This window comes from Onthophagus taurus, chromosome 7, assembly GCF_036711975.1.
Source record: "Onthophagus taurus isolate NC chromosome 7, IU_Otau_3.0, whole genome shotgun sequence".
In the NCBI taxonomy this organism is placed as follows: domain Eukaryota; kingdom Metazoa; phylum Arthropoda; class Insecta; order Coleoptera; family Scarabaeidae; genus Onthophagus; species Onthophagus taurus.
In genome coordinates this window covers 5131689-5149344 of record NC_091972.1, presented here as the reverse complement: position 1 = coordinate 5149344, position 17656 = coordinate 5131689, and the positions used below count along the sequence as shown (strand labels likewise).

At 35.8% G+C, this 17656-nt stretch overlaps 3 protein-coding genes and 2 long non-coding RNA genes across 6 annotated transcripts; 3 read left to right on the top strand and 2 right to left on the bottom strand.

Annotated features, from left to right (window-relative positions):
• Positions 1-1572: 1572 nt before the first annotated feature.
• LOC111429206 (holotricin-3-like) lies at positions 1573-2385 on the top strand. 2 transcript variants are annotated; one of them, XM_071197388.1, is made up of 3 exons: positions 1573-1666; positions 1982-2228; positions 2259-2385. In XM_071197388.1, exons 1-3 carry the CDS (start codon positions 1652-1654, stop codon positions 2291-2293), a joined length of 297 nt encoding a protein of 98 aa, XP_071053489.1. In that variant the 5' UTR covers positions 1573-1651; the 3' UTR covers positions 2294-2385. The 2 variants fall into 2 exon arrangements, with proteins under 2 accessions (XP_071053489.1, XP_022920821.2); XM_023065053.2 differs by having other exon boundaries at positions 1982-2385.
• A 4997-nt stretch (positions 2386-7382) lies between these two features.
• On the top strand, positions 7383-7961 carry LOC139430695 (uncharacterized). Its single transcript, XR_011641077.1, has 2 exons — positions 7383-7588; positions 7650-7961. It is a non-coding gene; the product is annotated as an uncharacterized lncRNA (long non-coding RNA).
• An 892-nt stretch (positions 7962-8853) lies between these two features.
• LOC139430414 (uncharacterized) lies at positions 8854-10711 on the bottom strand. The gene is made up of 2 exons (XR_011640904.1): positions 10313-10711; positions 8854-9275 (listed from the first exon to the last, which is right to left on the bottom strand). It is a non-coding gene; the product is annotated as an uncharacterized lncRNA (long non-coding RNA).
• Positions 10712-11126: 415 nt separating this feature from the next.
• On the top strand, positions 11127-12004 carry LOC111429171 (putative eggshell protein). The gene is made up of 2 exons (XM_023065013.2): positions 11127-11186; positions 11298-12004. The coding sequence occupies exons 1-2, from the start codon at positions 11178-11180 to the stop codon at positions 11901-11903; spliced, it is 615 nt and encodes a 204-aa protein (XP_022920781.2). The 5' UTR covers positions 11127-11177; the 3' UTR covers positions 11904-12004.
• Positions 12005-15732: 3728 nt separating this feature from the next.
• Positions 15733-16367, bottom strand: LOC111429198 (glycine-rich protein 3-like). Its single transcript, XM_023065046.2, has 2 exons — positions 16236-16367; positions 15733-16152 (listed from the first exon to the last, which is right to left on the bottom strand). The coding sequence occupies exons 1-2, from the start codon at positions 16257-16259 to the stop codon at positions 15871-15873; spliced, it is 306 nt and encodes a 101-aa protein (XP_022920814.1). The 5' UTR covers positions 16260-16367; the 3' UTR covers positions 15733-15870.
• Between the last annotated feature and the right edge of the window lie 1289 nt (positions 16368-17656).

Here is a 17656-nt window from a genome sequence, read left to right as displayed (position 1 = left end):
ATCGATTTAGAGCTTATAAATAAAAAATGGTAATAATTGGGTTCAATCTTGTTATGGATCTAGTCTTTATCGCCCATTACTAAGGTTTTATGTATAAAAAGTTTTTCTCCATCGCTTTTAGTTTTTGAGTTACGATTGAGTTAATTTTCGAAGATCAACAATTTTGATGTTTAATCGATTTAGAGCTTATAAATAAAAAATGGTAATAATTGGGTTCAATCTTGTTATGGATCTAGTCTTTATCGCCCATTACTAAGGTTTTATGTATAAAAAGTTTTTCTCCATCGCTTTTAGTTTTTGAGTTACGATTGAGTTAATTCTCGATGATCAACAATTTTGATGTTTAATCGATTTAGAGCTTATAAATAAAAAATTGTAATAATTGGGTTCAATGTTGTTATGGATCTAGTCTTTATGGCCCATTACTATGCTTTTATGTATAAAAAGTTTTTCTCCATCGTTTTTAGTTTTTGAGTTATGATTAAGTTAATTTTCGACAATCTACAATTTTGATATTTAATCGGTTTACAGCTTATAAATAAAAAATGGTAATAATTGGGTTCAATCTTTTCATGGATCTAGTCTTTATGGTCTAGTAATGGACCATAAAGACTAGATCCATGAAAAGAGGTTTATGTATAAAAAATATTTTCCCATCGCTTTTAGTTTATGAGTTCTGATTATGGAAAAAAATAGTTTTCGGAGTTACAATCAAGAAAGAAATGGTGTAAGTCTAGTCCATTTCTACCACAAGTAGGAGACTTTGTTGTGGTAAAGGAAGACGGTTTTCCACGTTGCCAGTGGCTTCTTGGTCGCATCGAAACACTTATAATGGGTCAAGTGATAATATAATGGGTCAAGTGATAATGTTCCAAGAGTGACAGAAATAAAAACCAAATCAGGTTTAATAAAAAGATTGATAAAACGGTAAATAATATCGTAACATTATTCCTCGAATAATAAAAGGCATAATTTGAAGTTTTTAATTTATGTAAAAACACTAATAAATCAAAAATGACCAAGAAAAATATCTAAATTAACAAAAAAAATTTTATTAACAGAATAAAAAATTATTTTATTAACTTACAGTGAATAATTTTCATTTTCATTTATAATATGAAGACTTAATTAATTCTTCTTAGCTTCTCAAAGATCTAAACCAAAATGCTTTTCAACAATTTAACAAATTTTGCTTCAATAACCTTTTCACCGTAAGATAACGAAAAGATAACACATTAATTTCTCGGTATTGTTTACAAACTTTAACATCAAACGCAATTTCAATATTGTTTATCGTAATTATACCCTAAACTTTACGTAGATTGATGTAATCGCTTTGTCTTTGCTTCTAAAAGAAATAAAAAAAAAATAAATAAATCTTGTTGACCGGTTAAAAACAAAATTAAATGCTAAAGACTCTTTTTAAGAGATAAAAGAGGGAATTTTCCTTTAATTCTTGGTAATTTAGATAGCGCATATTATTCTCGTCTCACATTTCAACTTCATTTGATAAATTGAGAGTAAGTGAGATAGAAATTATGAACGCGATGGCTTCTGGATAAATAAAAAAATGCATGTATTTTGGTATAAAAGGTTTAAACGTCGATTGGATGTTATTCGTTTCTTTGGAGAGAACGAAAGAAGTAACAAGATGAATAAATTAGTGGTAAGTAATAGATTTTTATATTAAATCACGGAAATTGTTTTAAATTGTTGTTTATGGTTTTATATTCAAAGTGGTAATTATTTAAATATATTTTAGAAGGTGTTGTTGGTTAATTATAGTGCAGGTTTGTTTATTGTTTAGATATTTTAATTTATTATTGATAATTACCACCAATTATTTTGTTGAAGTTACAAGGTTAATTTGAAAGACAAAAACTTTCTTCAAAATTAATAAATTTTCTTAAATATGATATATTATATATATATGAGATAATAATTTAAGTGTTAATATCAATTTGGTTTTATAATGTTTTAGGTAACCGTTTTAATTGTAACCTTATTTGTAACATTGAGCTCTTGTGCTCCTGGTTACGGAGGAGGAGGTGGCGGTCACGGAGGTGGTAGTCATGGAGGTGGCGGATTTGGAGATGGTGGTCACGGAGGAGGTGGTCATGGAGGAGGTCACGGTGGTGGTCAAGGAGGTAGTCACGGAGGTGGATTTGGAGGAGGTCAAGGCCATGGAGGAGGTCAAGGTCATGGAGGAGGTCAAGGTCATGGAGGAGGTGGTCATGGAGGAGGTGGTCATGGAGGAGGTGGTCATGGAGGTTACAAAACCCATGGATATTAAATTCTTTAAGAACAACTAAAATTATTAATTAAAAATACTTAAGATTGTGTTAATTTGATTTAAAAATAACAATAAAAACATTATAAATATGAGTTGTAATGATATCTTCTTGCTGTAGGACTTACAATTGGTCTTGTTTGTTCTGTCCAGCTTTCCTATTTGTGATTATACCATTCAGCGATTCTTGTCGGGTTCATCCTATCAACGTCCTGAACTCCCAGATCACTCATCATGTTTACATTTCGTACTCTGTCTTGGATTGTAAAGTTTTTTATACTTCATAAGGCTTTGATTTCTGTTGTCCGAACGAAGACTGTCTCGGCCATATATGTGAATCCAGGTCGGATAGAAATCTTGTATATTCGGACTTTGCTATCTACACCCATATATTTGTTGTGCATAGTATAACTTTCATGCAGCCTAATATTTTTGCTGATCCGCTGTAGTACAAGATTAAACAAATATGGGCTAAGACTGTTAAGACTGTCGTTTTGCCTTATGTCTGGATTTCTTCGGTTGATCTCGAATCTGTTTTCATTCTTGTTTTGTTACGGCTAATTACCTTACTATTATTGTATTTCTTAATCATATTTCCTTTTCTCCTTCTCAAGTTTAAGGAGAACAACTTAAATTATTTGATGTGATTTGTATGTTGGAGACCTGGGTTGATGATGGAGGGTGGGCAAAGATTGAGGGAAAATTGCCAGAAGGGTATAGATGGGATTGCGTGTATGCAGAGAGAAGAAGTAAGAGAGGAAGAGCGTGCGGGGGTTACGGAGGAGAGTAAGACGGAGGGGAGATGGAGGCAGAAGGGAATGGTAAAAAGGCAGATCAGCTGGGGGAGAGAGACGGTGCAGATAGTTACTGTGTATAGCAAGTCAATGAAAGAGACGAGTAAGCAATGGGATGAGATTGGGGGTTGGGACGGAGGGATATATAATAATGGGAGGGGATTTCAATGCTAGAGTGGGCGAGGAGGGGGGAAGGGCTGAGATATGGGGAGAGGAGGGACGACGGCGGTCGAAGGATACTGTGCGGAATGGAGAAGGAACAGAAATGCTGAGATGGGTGGAGGAGAACGGATGGGAGATACTGAATGGGAATAAAGAGGAAGGAGAGGAAGGGGAGTATACTTACATCGGGGCGAGGGGGACATCTGTGATTGATTATGTATTGGTGGATCAGGTAATGTGGGAGAGGGTGGAAAGGTTTAAAGTGGGAGAAGCGGTAGAGTCGGATCACCAACCGTTGGAGGTGGAGGTAAAGGGGGTGGGCGGCAGAAGGTGAGCGGAACTGGGTAGCAAGTTCATCAGGACAGATTGGTCGGAAGAAGGGGTAGCATTCTACAGGGGAAACCTCGACACTTGGCAACAGAGGATACAAGAGATCAACGGGTTGGAAGAGCTTACCCAGGTAGTGCGGGAGGTAACACTGAAAAGGGAGTGTGTACGTAGGGGGGACAAAGTGGGGAGGAACGACTGGTATGATGGCGAGTGCAAGAAGGCGAAGAGGGAGGCGAGAAGGAGGTTGAGGCTGTGGAGACGGGGGAAGATAGGGGTGGATAGATATAGGGAATTGAGGGAGAAGGAGGCGGCAGAGATTAGAGGGGGATAGATAACAAGGGAAGGGGAGGTCTGGAGGTATCTGAAAAAAGGAAAGAAGGGTAGGGAGACGATAACCAGCGAAATACACATGACAGAATGGAAAAGTTACTTTATGGGATTATTGGGAGGGGTTGAAACGAGGCTAACGGGGTTGGAAGGATATGAGGGAGATGGGGGAGAGAAGATAGCAGAAGAGGAGATGGAAGCGGTGCTTAGGAGATTGAAGAAGGGAAAGGCGCCAGGTGAAGATGGGATACATAACGAAGCATGGTTGGAAGCATCAAGGGTGATGCGAGTGAAGTTGTTGGAGGGGATGAATATCGTATGGAGAGGGGGTGGGATTCCGGAGGGATGGAAAGTGGGGGTAATTTGCCCAGTATATAAAAAGGGTAATAAGGGAAGTGTAGAGAGCTACAGGGGAATTAACCTACTAGACTCGGCATACAAGGTATACACGAAGATTGGAGGAGGAGATGGAGTTGGGGGGAATTTTGCCGGATGGGCAGGCAGGCTTTCGAAAGGGAAGGGGAGCAATCGACAACGTGTATGTGTTGAAGCATTTGGCAGATAGAGAGCTGGATAAGAAGGGAGGGAAATTGTACGCCCTGTTTATAGATTTGAAGGCGGCTTTTGATAAGGTGGATAGGGGGATGTTGTGGGAGGAGATGGGGAGGAGGGGGATAACGGAACACCTAATTGCGAGAGTGAAGGAAATATACATGGAGACGATGGCTAGGATAAAAGTGGGAGATAAGCTGAGCGACGTGTTCTGGACGACGAAGGGACTGAGGCAGGGATGTCCGCTGAGCCCAAGTCTGTTTGCACTGTATACGGCGGACCTGGAGGAAAGATTGGGGAAGGGGCAGATGGGAGGATTGATGGTGGGAGGTAGAAAGGTGCATATGTTAGCATACGCGGATGACATCGTGGTCATGGCGAGAGAAGCGGTGGAGATGAAGGAGATGATAAAGACATTGGAAAGATACTATAGGGGGAAGGGGCTGGAAGTGAATGTGGGGAAGACAAGGATGATGAAGTTTTGTAAGGGTGGGAGAAAAAGAACAGAAAACTGGAGATGGGAGGGAAAGGAGATCGAGGAGGTTAGGGAGTATACTTACTTGGGGTATGTGTTTAGGGAGGATAACAGGGAGGGGTCGCATGTGATAGCTATGGCAAAAAAGGCGAATAAGGTGATGGGACAAGTATGGGGTTGGGGGAAGAGAGCCTTTGGAAGGAATGTGGCAGCGAGGAAGATTATGTTTGAAGGTCTGGTTAGCAGTGTGATGATGTATGGGGCAGAGGTATGGGGATGGAGGGAGCAGGGACCGCTGGAGGACGTGCAGGCTAGATATTGGAGATGGGTGCTTGGGGTGGCGAGAGAAACACCGGGGTATATAGTGAGGGAAGAGGTAAAGGTGGATAAGGTCAGGGTGGAGGCGGGCAGGAGGGCAGTGAAATATGAAGAAAGAATAGAAGGGAGGCCAAGCTGCGGGATCCTGGGGGAGTGTTGGAGGGAAATTAGAGAGGGAAAGGTCAGATATGGGAAAGGACACAGAGACAACTATTATAGACGAGCGGGCTACTCGGTAACGGAGATAAATAGTAGACGAAGGGTGGGTAGGGAGATGTGGAGGGAGTTGAGAGACAGGGACCGAGATGTGCAGAGACAGGAAAGAAGGACACAAATAAAAGAGGGGAGGTATAACGAAAGGTACAGGGACATAATTACGGAGGGGCTGCCTAGATACTTGTTATTGGAAAGAGATGAGGAAGGGAAAAAGTTGGTGGCTAGGTTCCGTTGTGGAAACGAGGAGAGAGCCAACAAATACTGGATCGCCGATGAGGAGAGGTGGTGTAGGCTGTACAGGGAGGAATGGGAAACGTTGGAACACATGCTGAATGGGTGCAGTGAGTTGAGGGAGGAGGAGATAGACCGAAGGCAGATCTTAGGAGAGGGGGGAGAGGGGAAACAATGGATGAGAATGGTGATGGGAGTGAGGAGACAAAGGGATGGGTGAGGGGATGATTGGGCCGAGGAGCCGAGGGCGTGGAAATGGAGGAAGAGGGTAGAGAGTGAAAGTAATATTTGAATAATGTAAAGAATTGTAAACAATTACTGTATACAATAAACTCTTAATAACTTAAATTATTTATTATAAATACTTGAGATTATGTTAGTTTCATTTAAAAATTACAATAAAACCATTATAAATATGAGTTACGTTATGTTTATTTTTTAACAAATAAGTATTATAAACCGTAGTATTTGTTAGAAGAGATCGTAGTTAAAAAGAGGTACTTTTTTTTAAAAATGGTGATGATGATGATGATGGCCATATCCATAACCGCCGTATCCAAATCCGGGAACGACACCAACTACAACTGGTCTTACAGGTGCTATTACACCAAATCCTCCTCCATATCCGCCATACCCCCCATACCCCCCATACCCCCCATATCCTCCATATCCATAACCAAATCGCCCAGGAAATGATTCGATTGATGTGATAAGAAACAACGATACCAAGGCAAATAACAACTATTCAATGATATAAAATAAGATATATAACCAATTAAAATTAGGTGAAAATTTCGAAACGTACCTTAGAAATAAAATTCATTATGAAGCTATTTGATGTAAAATAACACAATTAGAAAATACTTTCGAAGTGATCTCTTCGATATCTCACTATTCACTGAGAAATATTTAGATTTAGATGAATTTTTATGGAAATGGTCAAGGTGATAGCAATATTTTTTAATAATTTGAGTCTAAGTGTTAATTAAGAAACATGAATTTGAGCAAGGTTTATTTTCAAATTATTCATGTGTTTGTTTAGAAAATCCTTTAAGGGGACTTTGGGAATTCCCAAATTTCAATATCTTCTAATTTAATTATTATAAATCTGTAGCTTAAATTTAAAAGGGCCAAAATAATTTTAAGTAAACTTAGAGCTCACGACTGATACTATAACGGCAAAATTGAGATCTTGAATGACAGAAAAAAGGTGAAGTATAGATTTTGGGATTACTTAACGAGGTAATAGAAGACAAACAAGAAAAAAAAAAATTAGTAGACGATTTCAAAAGCTGACTTGAAATAAGAGACAACGCATATAGGATATGTATAGGAATGCATGAGATAAGCGAAATGGAACTTAACACGTTTTATGAACATAAAGACATACGTATTCGAGAGAAGAACCACGTAGAGGGGAAAATTGATAAAAATGAAATCAAGGAAAAATATCGCACAATTTGGGACACCTTTAACAAATATTTATTAAGCACAGCAAAAGAGATACGAACATTTTGTTTTGTTTAATTTGACTAATATAGATATTTCGAGAAAGATAATTAGATATAAGCGAGCGTTAGATCAATTGTAATTATGAATTATTTTGTAATCAAAGAGATTTCGGTTATATTTCTTTACGAAATTAATTTAGTAGAAAAAAATTAATTAATCAAAAACACATTTATATTTAGGTTTTTTTTAGAACAGCGATAAATTAAGTCTATAAACAAAGATTCGGTTGCTAAACCAAATAAAGAAATGTCCCCGCTTACAAATTCATAACATTAATTATTCCAAAGAAGTACGAAGTCTAAATTTGCTCGACTATATAAGTATGGACAAGTGGGTCCACTAAATCAGTGTTATAAAAGAATTATCAACATGAAGTTTGCTGTGAGTATTCTAAATTATATTTATCTTAATAACGATATGATTTGGTAATTTTTTATTTTAGATTTTATTCTGTTTGTTCATGTGTATTGCATTGGCTTTTGGTGGCTCATATGGTTCGTCTCATGGATTACCGCACGGCGGACATGATTCCCATGGTCATGGTCCTCATGGTCATGGACCACATGGGGGACATGGTCCACATGGTGGACATGGCGGGCATGGAGGACATGCTCCTGCTGGACGGCCATATTGATGACTAATAATCTTTTAAATTTGTTCTATTTGTGGTGAATAAAATATAAAAGGAGTTGTAACATTTATATATATTAAGTATTTTAACAATTTTTTGTTATAAATTTTATATAAAAAGTAATTCCTTGTTTATTTTATCCCAAATGCTAACAAGGTCAAATCTGATAATTGTCGAGCCTCCAAAACTCGACTTTTGACAATGTTTGAAGGTTTTCTCAAAAAACGCTGCTTTAGATGTTGTACAAGTAATCGGCACCTAATAGCATCAGACTTCACATGACGCAAAATCATCAGGGAACACCTGCTAATAAATCCTTGAGCTGAGATTTTGACTGCCAGATAATGTAGTAGAAGACATTAGTGGGGTGCCGTATACTAACAACACCTCTTTGCTTATCCTACTCAATTTGAACTCTCACTGTCAAGCTGAAGAACCCCGTAACCTTTCGCAACCCTATGGAAGACTCCGGAGTTTAGGATAACAGTGAAGATTGTAAGCTTACAAAAACTTTTAACATTACCTAATGGCTAAAACAAGGGAACGGACTGGCACCAATGTTGCTTAATCTGGCTCTGGAACATACCATCGAATCTACTAATAAATAACTCAGTATAACTGGTGACCTATGCGGAAATTATAATCTTAAATCAAAGAAAAAGGAATGAGATGAATCCAGTCAGGCTAGAAGAAGAATGCTGGCCAACAAAGCTTACTATATAATGGCTCATATTATTATAGTGAAATCTCTATGTCGATCTATAAAACATTTCTAAAGCCTATAATGACTCATCTCAAGTGCAAATGCTCTTATAGAACATTAAGATCCAGAGATTTCTATGGGTAAAATATGTGGTCAGGATGAAGAGGGGAAAGTTACCGAAACAACTGCTTGGATAGGAGAACAAAACGGACTTGCGCAAAAATTAATTAATTAAATTTTTCGAGAGAATGAATTATATAGTTTGGTAAAAACTTGACAATCTTTAAAAGTTACATAAAAACATTGTTGGGATAAATTTAAATTCAATCTTATTATATTTCATTTTTAATCAAGATAATAAATGTAACACATTTATAAAAGAAGAACATTAAGCCTTATGGTACAAATTTTGATTTAAATTCAATTAGATAAAGTTCCATATTCCAACGATATCAATGTTGAACAATATTAACCTTTATTATGTCATGTTCGTTATGTACAGCTGGTTTTCCTGGTCGAACAATGGGACGAGCTGGACGAACTACAACTGGTCGGACTGGTACAACCGGAACTAGAACGGGACGAACAGGACGAACGACAACTGGCTTGACTGGTACAACCGGAACTGCAATGGGACGTGGTCTGACGATATGTTGGGGTATCGGTGAATGTGGACTTCCAAGAACTGTTTGTTGTCCAATAAATGCAACGAAGAAAACGAAGCAAAATATATACTGTAAAAAAATTGTTATTAATTGCCATAATTATGTTGATGTATCATAAAATATCCAAGAAAACTAGGATTAGTTTTAGTTTTTTTGTAATCTACTTACAGTACAAGTCATGGTAATTTTAGTTGCCGGCTTCTAACTATGGTGCAATGAATAATACAAACTCAAATTTCAGTGCTCTTTATACTCGTGTAAAATACTTAATTTTCAACTTCTTTTATGATTAAAGTAATTGATTTTTAAACGAAAAGATATCATTATTTTAAACTAGATCTAAACTAAAACAGGATCATTAAACACCTACTTCTAAATAATTAGATAAAATTAACTCAGTTTTTGTAATTCCCCGATTAGGTTATCGACAATCTAGTTTTAAACGTTTGATTATACAAAAAGTACGAATTATTTTTATTTACGTCTCATTAAATGAGAATATATACCTAATACTTGATATACATATAAGATATTTAATAGAAAAAACAATTTTTAGTAGCAAACCTGGAAAGTTATAATTATTTTATTCTTCGTGTTTCATACTTGTACGTTATGTACTTTGAATAAATCTGTATCTTGTTCTAATTAATATAATCTAATCTATACATAAATAATTTTGTAATTCAGTTTTAAACTTTTAAAACTTTTCTGTTACATATTTAACAAATACTTAGTATTGTAATTTGTTTCAATCGCAACCAAAAAGAATAGAAATAATGGGGGAAATATTTAACTATAAAAGGCGTTCTAAACATATCCTTGATGTCATTGGTTTACAAGAAAAAATAATATGAAGCTCTTTGTAAGTAACAACTTAACAAGATACTTTATTTTATATTAAAAAATAATAAAGCTTATGGAGTAAATTATTAATAATTGATTATAGATTGCAATCTTTTATGTATTCGTCATTACATTTTATGGCGAACAAGGATATGTTCATGGAGATTCATCGCATGGTCAGTCAGGAGATCCATGGAAATATCCTGTAATTGAACCGGCTACTCAACCACCAACCCGACCACCATGCAGTATATGTGCTTTACCTCCAATTCCCTCAACGGTTAAGCCCCCTACACATCAACCGGAACATCCTCCAGTTCATCCTAAACCATGTCAACATTCTCAGCCTCCAGCACATCACTCGGAACATCCACCTACACATCATCCAATCCATCCCCCGGTGCATAAACCAATTCAAGTTATTCCTGTTGTCCCTGTTCGTCCTGTTATTCCCGTTATCCCTGTTCGTCCTGTTATTCCCATTGTCGCTGTTCGTCCTGTTATTCCCGTAGTTCCAGTCCGTCCTATTAAACCTGCTGCTCCACACCGTCCTGGTAAACCTGCCGCTCCACACCGTCCTGGTAAACCTGCTGCTCCACACCGTCCTGTTATCCCTATTGTTCCAGTTAAGCCAGTACGTCCTATACACAAAGAACATGATATAATAAAGGTTAATATTGTTCAACATTGATCTGTTTCCAAAGTGGCTGAAAACTTCAGCACATTAAATTTCTTTTGTACTTTAATAAAAATTTCTTTTGTATAATTACTTTTAATGGAAATAAACTGAAAACAAATGCATGAAATTATGAAGTTTAACATAATCCAATAAAAAATTTAACATAATAATCCAACTTAATTTTTACGTTCGTACAAAATAATTACTAATGAGAGGGTCATTGTACGATTTAATTTCTACAAGGTTGTTGGAGCTTAAGCTACCAGTTTAACGTATGCACAAGTTTTTATATTTCAGCGATAAGCATTAATGCATAAACAAGGTTTCATTTGCCAAACCGGATTAAAAGATGCACCTGGTGGAAAGCCCATCAAATTAATTATTCCGAAGAAGTATAAAAGAGCCGCTGAACTTGCACTTGAAATCAGTGACTTCACCTACGCATCACCATGAAGATGGTAAGTAATATAATTTTTAATAGTTAAACTAGAAAAAAATTATAAAATTCTAATAATAAAAAGTTTTTTTATCTCTTTAGCAAGTATTTTTACATAACTTCCTTGTTTTAGATTTTATGTTTATCCCTTTGCATTGCATTGGCTTATGCCGGTCCACTAACTATCGGTGGATACGATTATCATGGAGGTTCCTATGAACATGGTCCCGAAAAAGGTCATGAAAAAGATCATGAACCGCATGGTTATGTTCCTCATGGTGATCATGATGATCACAAGCGTGAACCTCACGGTGGCAATGATTACAAACACGATCATAAGTACGATCACGATCATGAATACGACCATGGTCATAAATACGATCATAAAAATGATTATAAATACGATCATGATCACGACCACAAATACGACAATGATCATAAACACGATCATAAATACGATCATGATCACGATGACAAATATGACCACGATCATAAATACGGTCATGATTACGATGACAAATATGATCACGATCATAAATACGGCCATGATCACGATGACAAATATGATCACGATCATAAATACGATCATGATCATAAGTACGATCATGATCATAAATATGATCACGATCACAAATACGACCATGACCATAAATACGATCATGATTATGAACATGGAGGCTATGGCGGGTATGGAAGTCATCATGATTCAAGCGAAGATTCAATCGATCATAAAAGATAGATTTAAGGATAAAATATTTAGTAGCTTAAACAACCGATTGAAATTTGAATACTGGCCAGGATTTGTTTAATATAAAAATAAAAAGATTTTCACAGCAATAATACACTCGTTTTGATATCCACATATAACAAATCCTTTATTCCTACAGCTTCATATTTGTTCTTTTTGAATAATGGGTGTTGCCTTGTACCTGCAACACCCACAGCAGAAGAGTAACATCGGTTGTGTTCTATTCAGGTAACATAATCAAGAAATATACTTACATATTATATATAGTTCACTTTTAAAATGCATAGATGCCATAAAAACTTTTTTAACTTGCATCTGTACATCCTGAAGATGCAAAGAATGAAATAAAGATCGTTTTAAATCAAATTTTAAGCCTAACTTTGTATTTGAAAAGTAGAAATTATCATATTTCAAGAACGAACTGCGAATCAACAAACATTTTAAAGCATTTTCAATTGAAATTTAGTGTGCCTTAAACAATTTCTTATGTTCCATAAACGGTGTTGTTATAACTTTTGAACCCAACTGTGCACTTTTGATTTTAACAGATTTAAAGAACAGAAATTGAAAGAATAATATCTCAGGAACGAATTGAGATATCATGATGAACTAACCAACAGTTTAAAGCAAATTTAATAGAGATTGAATGTGCCATTTCTTATTTTCGATAAACATCGCTGTTATGATTTTTAATGCACTTTTGATTGTGATAGATTTTAAGAGTGGAAAATAACAAATCGTATCTAATAATAATAATAATGTCTTTATTCGTACCAACATCAAATTAACAAATTAAATATTCTATACAAAACAAAAAAAATAAAATAAAATAAAATACTAAATTCACTAGTAAATTATAATAGTACGAAATGGCGAAGTTCAGTGCCGAGACACTGCTCAACTTAACCTTAAATTCCATTATAATAATATTCAAAAAATTCCAAAGCGTTCAGCAACAAGCGAACAAACTAAATATATAAAGAAAATAATTAAAGAAATACCTCTGTCAGTACAGACAGAAACGGAAGAAAAAAATGTAAAAAAAAAGAAAACTAATACTTAATAAATGCCACCTTCGCCTTACATTTAAATAGTTAGGATGGCCGTCTGTTGATCAAGTAAGCAACCAAACACTCGCTTTTTAAATGAGGAGACGCTTGCAAGCAGTTTCGTTCAGTGGGTAAATCATTGTACATCTTTACAATCTGATAACTGAAGCTCCGTTTAAATAACTCCGTATTGTAGTTAGGAGGTGACAGAGCCCCCCTGAATCTCAAATTCAAGTTATGAATGTCAGTGCGATATTGAATTTTTTGGCATAAATATTGAGGCTTTTCTCTCTGAATTATGTTGTAATAAAACACACAACAATGCAGTTGCCTCCTACGGACCATATTAAGCCATTTTACCTCTGTCAACTTATGTGAAATTCTGTCATACTTCCTAATCCCGAAAATAAATCGCAGACAGGCGTTCTGAACCCTCTGTATGCGCTGCTCATCGACCCTAAGTAAAGACGGCCCATACACCACATCTCCAAAATTAAATTTTGATAAAATCAGCGCATTACAAAGTAGAGTCTTAGTGTTGACAGTGAGAAGATGGCGAGAGGGGTACAGAGCTTTTAGTTTACCAAACGCACCCTGAAGCATACTTGTCACGTGACTCCGGAATCTCAAATCCGAATCCATCACCAACCCTAAATTACGTGCTTCAGATACAATGGGGAGCGTTGATCTGTTGACCGTTACCCTGACATCTCCACCATAACGCAAAATATCCATTTTTCGGCCAAATATCATAACTTTTGATTTATTCGGATTGATTACTAAACTGTGATGGTTGGCGGCAGACACCAGATCCGACAATTCTATATTCAATAAATTCAGATAATGTTGTTGTTCTTGAGGTTTATATGATATATACACCTGAGTATCGTCTGCGTAAAAATGAACTTTGCAGTACTTAAAAATATTACTTAAAGGTGCTGTGTAAATTGAGAACAGGGTTGGGGAGAGCACAGAACCCTGCGCCACACCCGAGCCAAGTAGGCGTATTAGATTGATGGTTAGACAGCTGCACGTATTGTTGACGACCACTTAAGAAATTCTCAAAGAATGCAACTGCTGAATCTTCCAGCCCATAGTGCTTTAAAATAGTTAGTAAGAGGTTGTGATTTACTGTATCAAATGCCTTCGTGTAATCCAATAGAACAAGTATAGTCATGTACCCTCTATCTGTTACACCCATTATGTCATCGATTACACACGTTAAAGCAGTCGTACAACTGTGACCATGTCTAAATCCAGACTGAACCGAAGGAAGGATGTTATTAATTTCCAGGTGATGCTGCAGTTGACCATTAATAATTTTTTCCATGATTTTTGACATTGCCGTTAGTATACTTATTGGACGAAGGTCAGAAACGAGGATCGGATTAGCAACTTTTGGAATCGGGCGCACGACTGCTACTTTCCACAAAGAAGGAAATACACTATTTTGAATACAAAAATTAACAAGATGTGTGACATAAGGCACTAGAAATGGCATACAGTATTCTAATGTTTTAACCGATACTCCATCGGTACCAATTGCATTAGATTTAATTGATTTCAAAATCTTCAGAACATCGCTTTCAGATACTGTAGAAAATCTGAGAGGGATTACAACACGTTCATTTAAGTTGGAATACATATTATTATCAACGGTGGTATTAGTGCTGGGAAGCGAATCAATAAAGAAATCGTTAATAATAGGAGCATCTTGAAAGTGGTTGGGAAGCGATCTATGTTTGGACTTAATTAATTTCGTGGATTTCAAAGTATGCCAGGTCTTAGCACCGTTACCCAAATCCAAAAAATTTTGTAAATATTTTTGTTTACAATTACGATGCATATTTGTAACCAAGTTACGCGCCGTTTTATATAGCTGCCAATGCGCGGGGTGTCGTGAGCGCTTAAAAGATTGAAGCAGTTTATCTCGATTTTGCATTGCTGCTCTTAGTTCAGCAGATATCCAGGGGGTCCCTGGCTTAGTAATTCGAGCTTTCTTTAGCGGCGCGTGCAGATCCAATAGCACTAGTATATTTTCAGTTAGAAATCTAACTTTTTCATCTATAGTCTGTATCTCGTATAGAATTCGCCAGGGCAATGATTGTAAGTACTCATAAAACATTAACTCGCTAAAACCAACGTAGTTCCGATATGTCTTGAAAAGGGGTACAACCCTCTCCTGTGGTGTATGTAGCTCAACAAAGACCAGAGAATGATCCGACAGATCATTATCCAACACCCCACTATCAGACACTAATTCATCGTTAGAGAACAGAATAACATCAAGCAAAGTGGCAGTTTTCGGGGTGACTCGTGTTGGCTCTTTAATTAGCCGCTGCAGTCCAAACACCTCCAGAGTATTAATCAATTCAGAAACAGCTGCCGTGTCAGATTTGAGCATATCTATGTTAAAGTCCCCAACGCATAAGACATCGTCAGCCAATAAAGTAACTTGTGCCAATACTTCTTCAAAGGAAGCTATAAAGTCTCCAGCAGCTATGTTCGGGGGCTTATAAATAACACCACACGATAACGATAATTTCTTCAGGGAAACTTTTATCTCAAGAACGAATTGAGATATGATGACGAAATAAAGATCATTTTAAAGCAAATTTAATGAAGATTTGATTTTCTATAAATAATTTCTTATTTTCCATAAATAATTTTTTTAAATCAAACTTTGCACATTAAATTGTTTAAATTATGGTTTTTGATTAGGTAAAAAAATTGTGTTGATTTGAAATGAAATATAATTAAACATAACAATATAAAGAAGAAAATTTAATGTTACAAAGATTCAGGACAAAGTACAAAATAATCATTAAGTAGATTAATAGTAAAATTTTAAAAAAACCAATATCAAAATTCTGATCACAAATTCTGTTTCCTTTTTATAGTAACTTTCTTTAACCCCAATATTTTTTGTGACCTCCTCCGCCGTAACCACCTCCAAATCCACCACCGTATCCACCTCCGTATCCACCACCGAAACCGCCTCCGAATCCACCACCACCTCCGTAACCTCCACCATATCCACCGCCAAAACCACCACCATATCCACCGCCTAATCCACCGCCGTATCCTTTTCTATATCCACCATAACCACGTCTACCATAACCTCCACCACAACATCCTGGATTAGGAGCAGCAAACACTGCTACTAAGAAAATGACACACACCAACAAAATCTGCAAAAAATAATAATAAAAAAAATAACCATAAAAATTAAATTTTAGTTATAACAATTTAAATTTGTAACAAATATTATTACCTTAATCAAATTATGTTGAACCATGTTGTTTGAACACTGTTTCTTTGAAAGCAACAAAGTAAAGAAGATACATTCCCAGTAATTGAGCGGCTTTTATATACACACATGATGATGAGAGTGATGAGCGATGATGAGCCATAATCTCGAAGGTCAGTGGAAACCACAGCTTCTGCACAGGTAATTTGGGATTTGAATGAAGACGAGTGAAAAAAAATGCAAAAATTACCTTATTACGACATTGACTTTTTCAATATAGCGAGAATCGCTGCCCGTTAGAAACGATTAACTTGTTTTCAATCTTTTACTATGAACTTTTATGAATAATAAACAAAGAAAACTATTGAATTATACTACTATACTGGAACTAGTAATTTCATGTGGAAAAATCCATTTTTTTAGTTGTGTTCTTTAATATATTTATTAATAAAATCAAATTATTTTAAAGGATTTATATTTTACATGAAATTTTTCCTCATAAATAATAGTTAATTCTAATAAAAAAAATATGATGTAACGTGTAGTGTGTATGCTTTGGTTATTCCCGTGTATTCGTTAATAAAAAATTATAGCCGGTAGCGAGACCAGAATCTTCATAACTTGAGTCATCTTAACATGCGATCGTAATTCGGGAAGTACCTTGAGTAGCACCTTTGAGTACTCTTTAATTATTTTTTAATAATCCTTTTACATTTATAGCCATTGACGTAAATTGATTTGCGTTAGATCTTAATTAGTTTAAGTGATTTTCAATTAGCGTGGGTAAATCTTATATAAAATCAGGAATCGTTTCAAATCGCTCAGTTTTACTTTAACCTTTTCTCATGTCGGTTCTTTAGATTTATAAAATCCAATAATATCTTGATTAACATTTTAACACATATTACACCCATAATAAAAATTCTTAAATTTATTTCACCATTCAGCCCTCTTAAGAACAAAGAGTAGCACATAAGAAAAAACATTATTCAATTCAATAATGTTAATATTAATGTGTGAGCGAAACAAAGAAATTAATTTATCGTTAAATGATATCTACCAAAAAACCTCAACGGAATAATTATTGTAAACAAGTAAGTACTGGAATTGCTAAACGAATAGAATCACAAAGGACATTAAAAAGCCTAACAGCCTAATCGTGAATAAGTTTCAGATAAATTGATAAATCTCAAAAATGGAAATGTTCGAGTACTTATTGCATGGCAAATTCTATTTCAAGCTTGCAGTTGATAAATACAGGGTGTATCTGAATGACGTGCCCAAACTTCAGGGGGTGATTCTTTAGGCAATTTTAAGGGTACTTTCTTATATAAGATATGAGCGATTTCGACTCCCCTACGGAGCTACGCCCCTTCAAAAATGGCGAAAAATTTTGGTTTATTATTTTTTTCCCGAAAACCATAAACACCAGGAAAATGAAATTT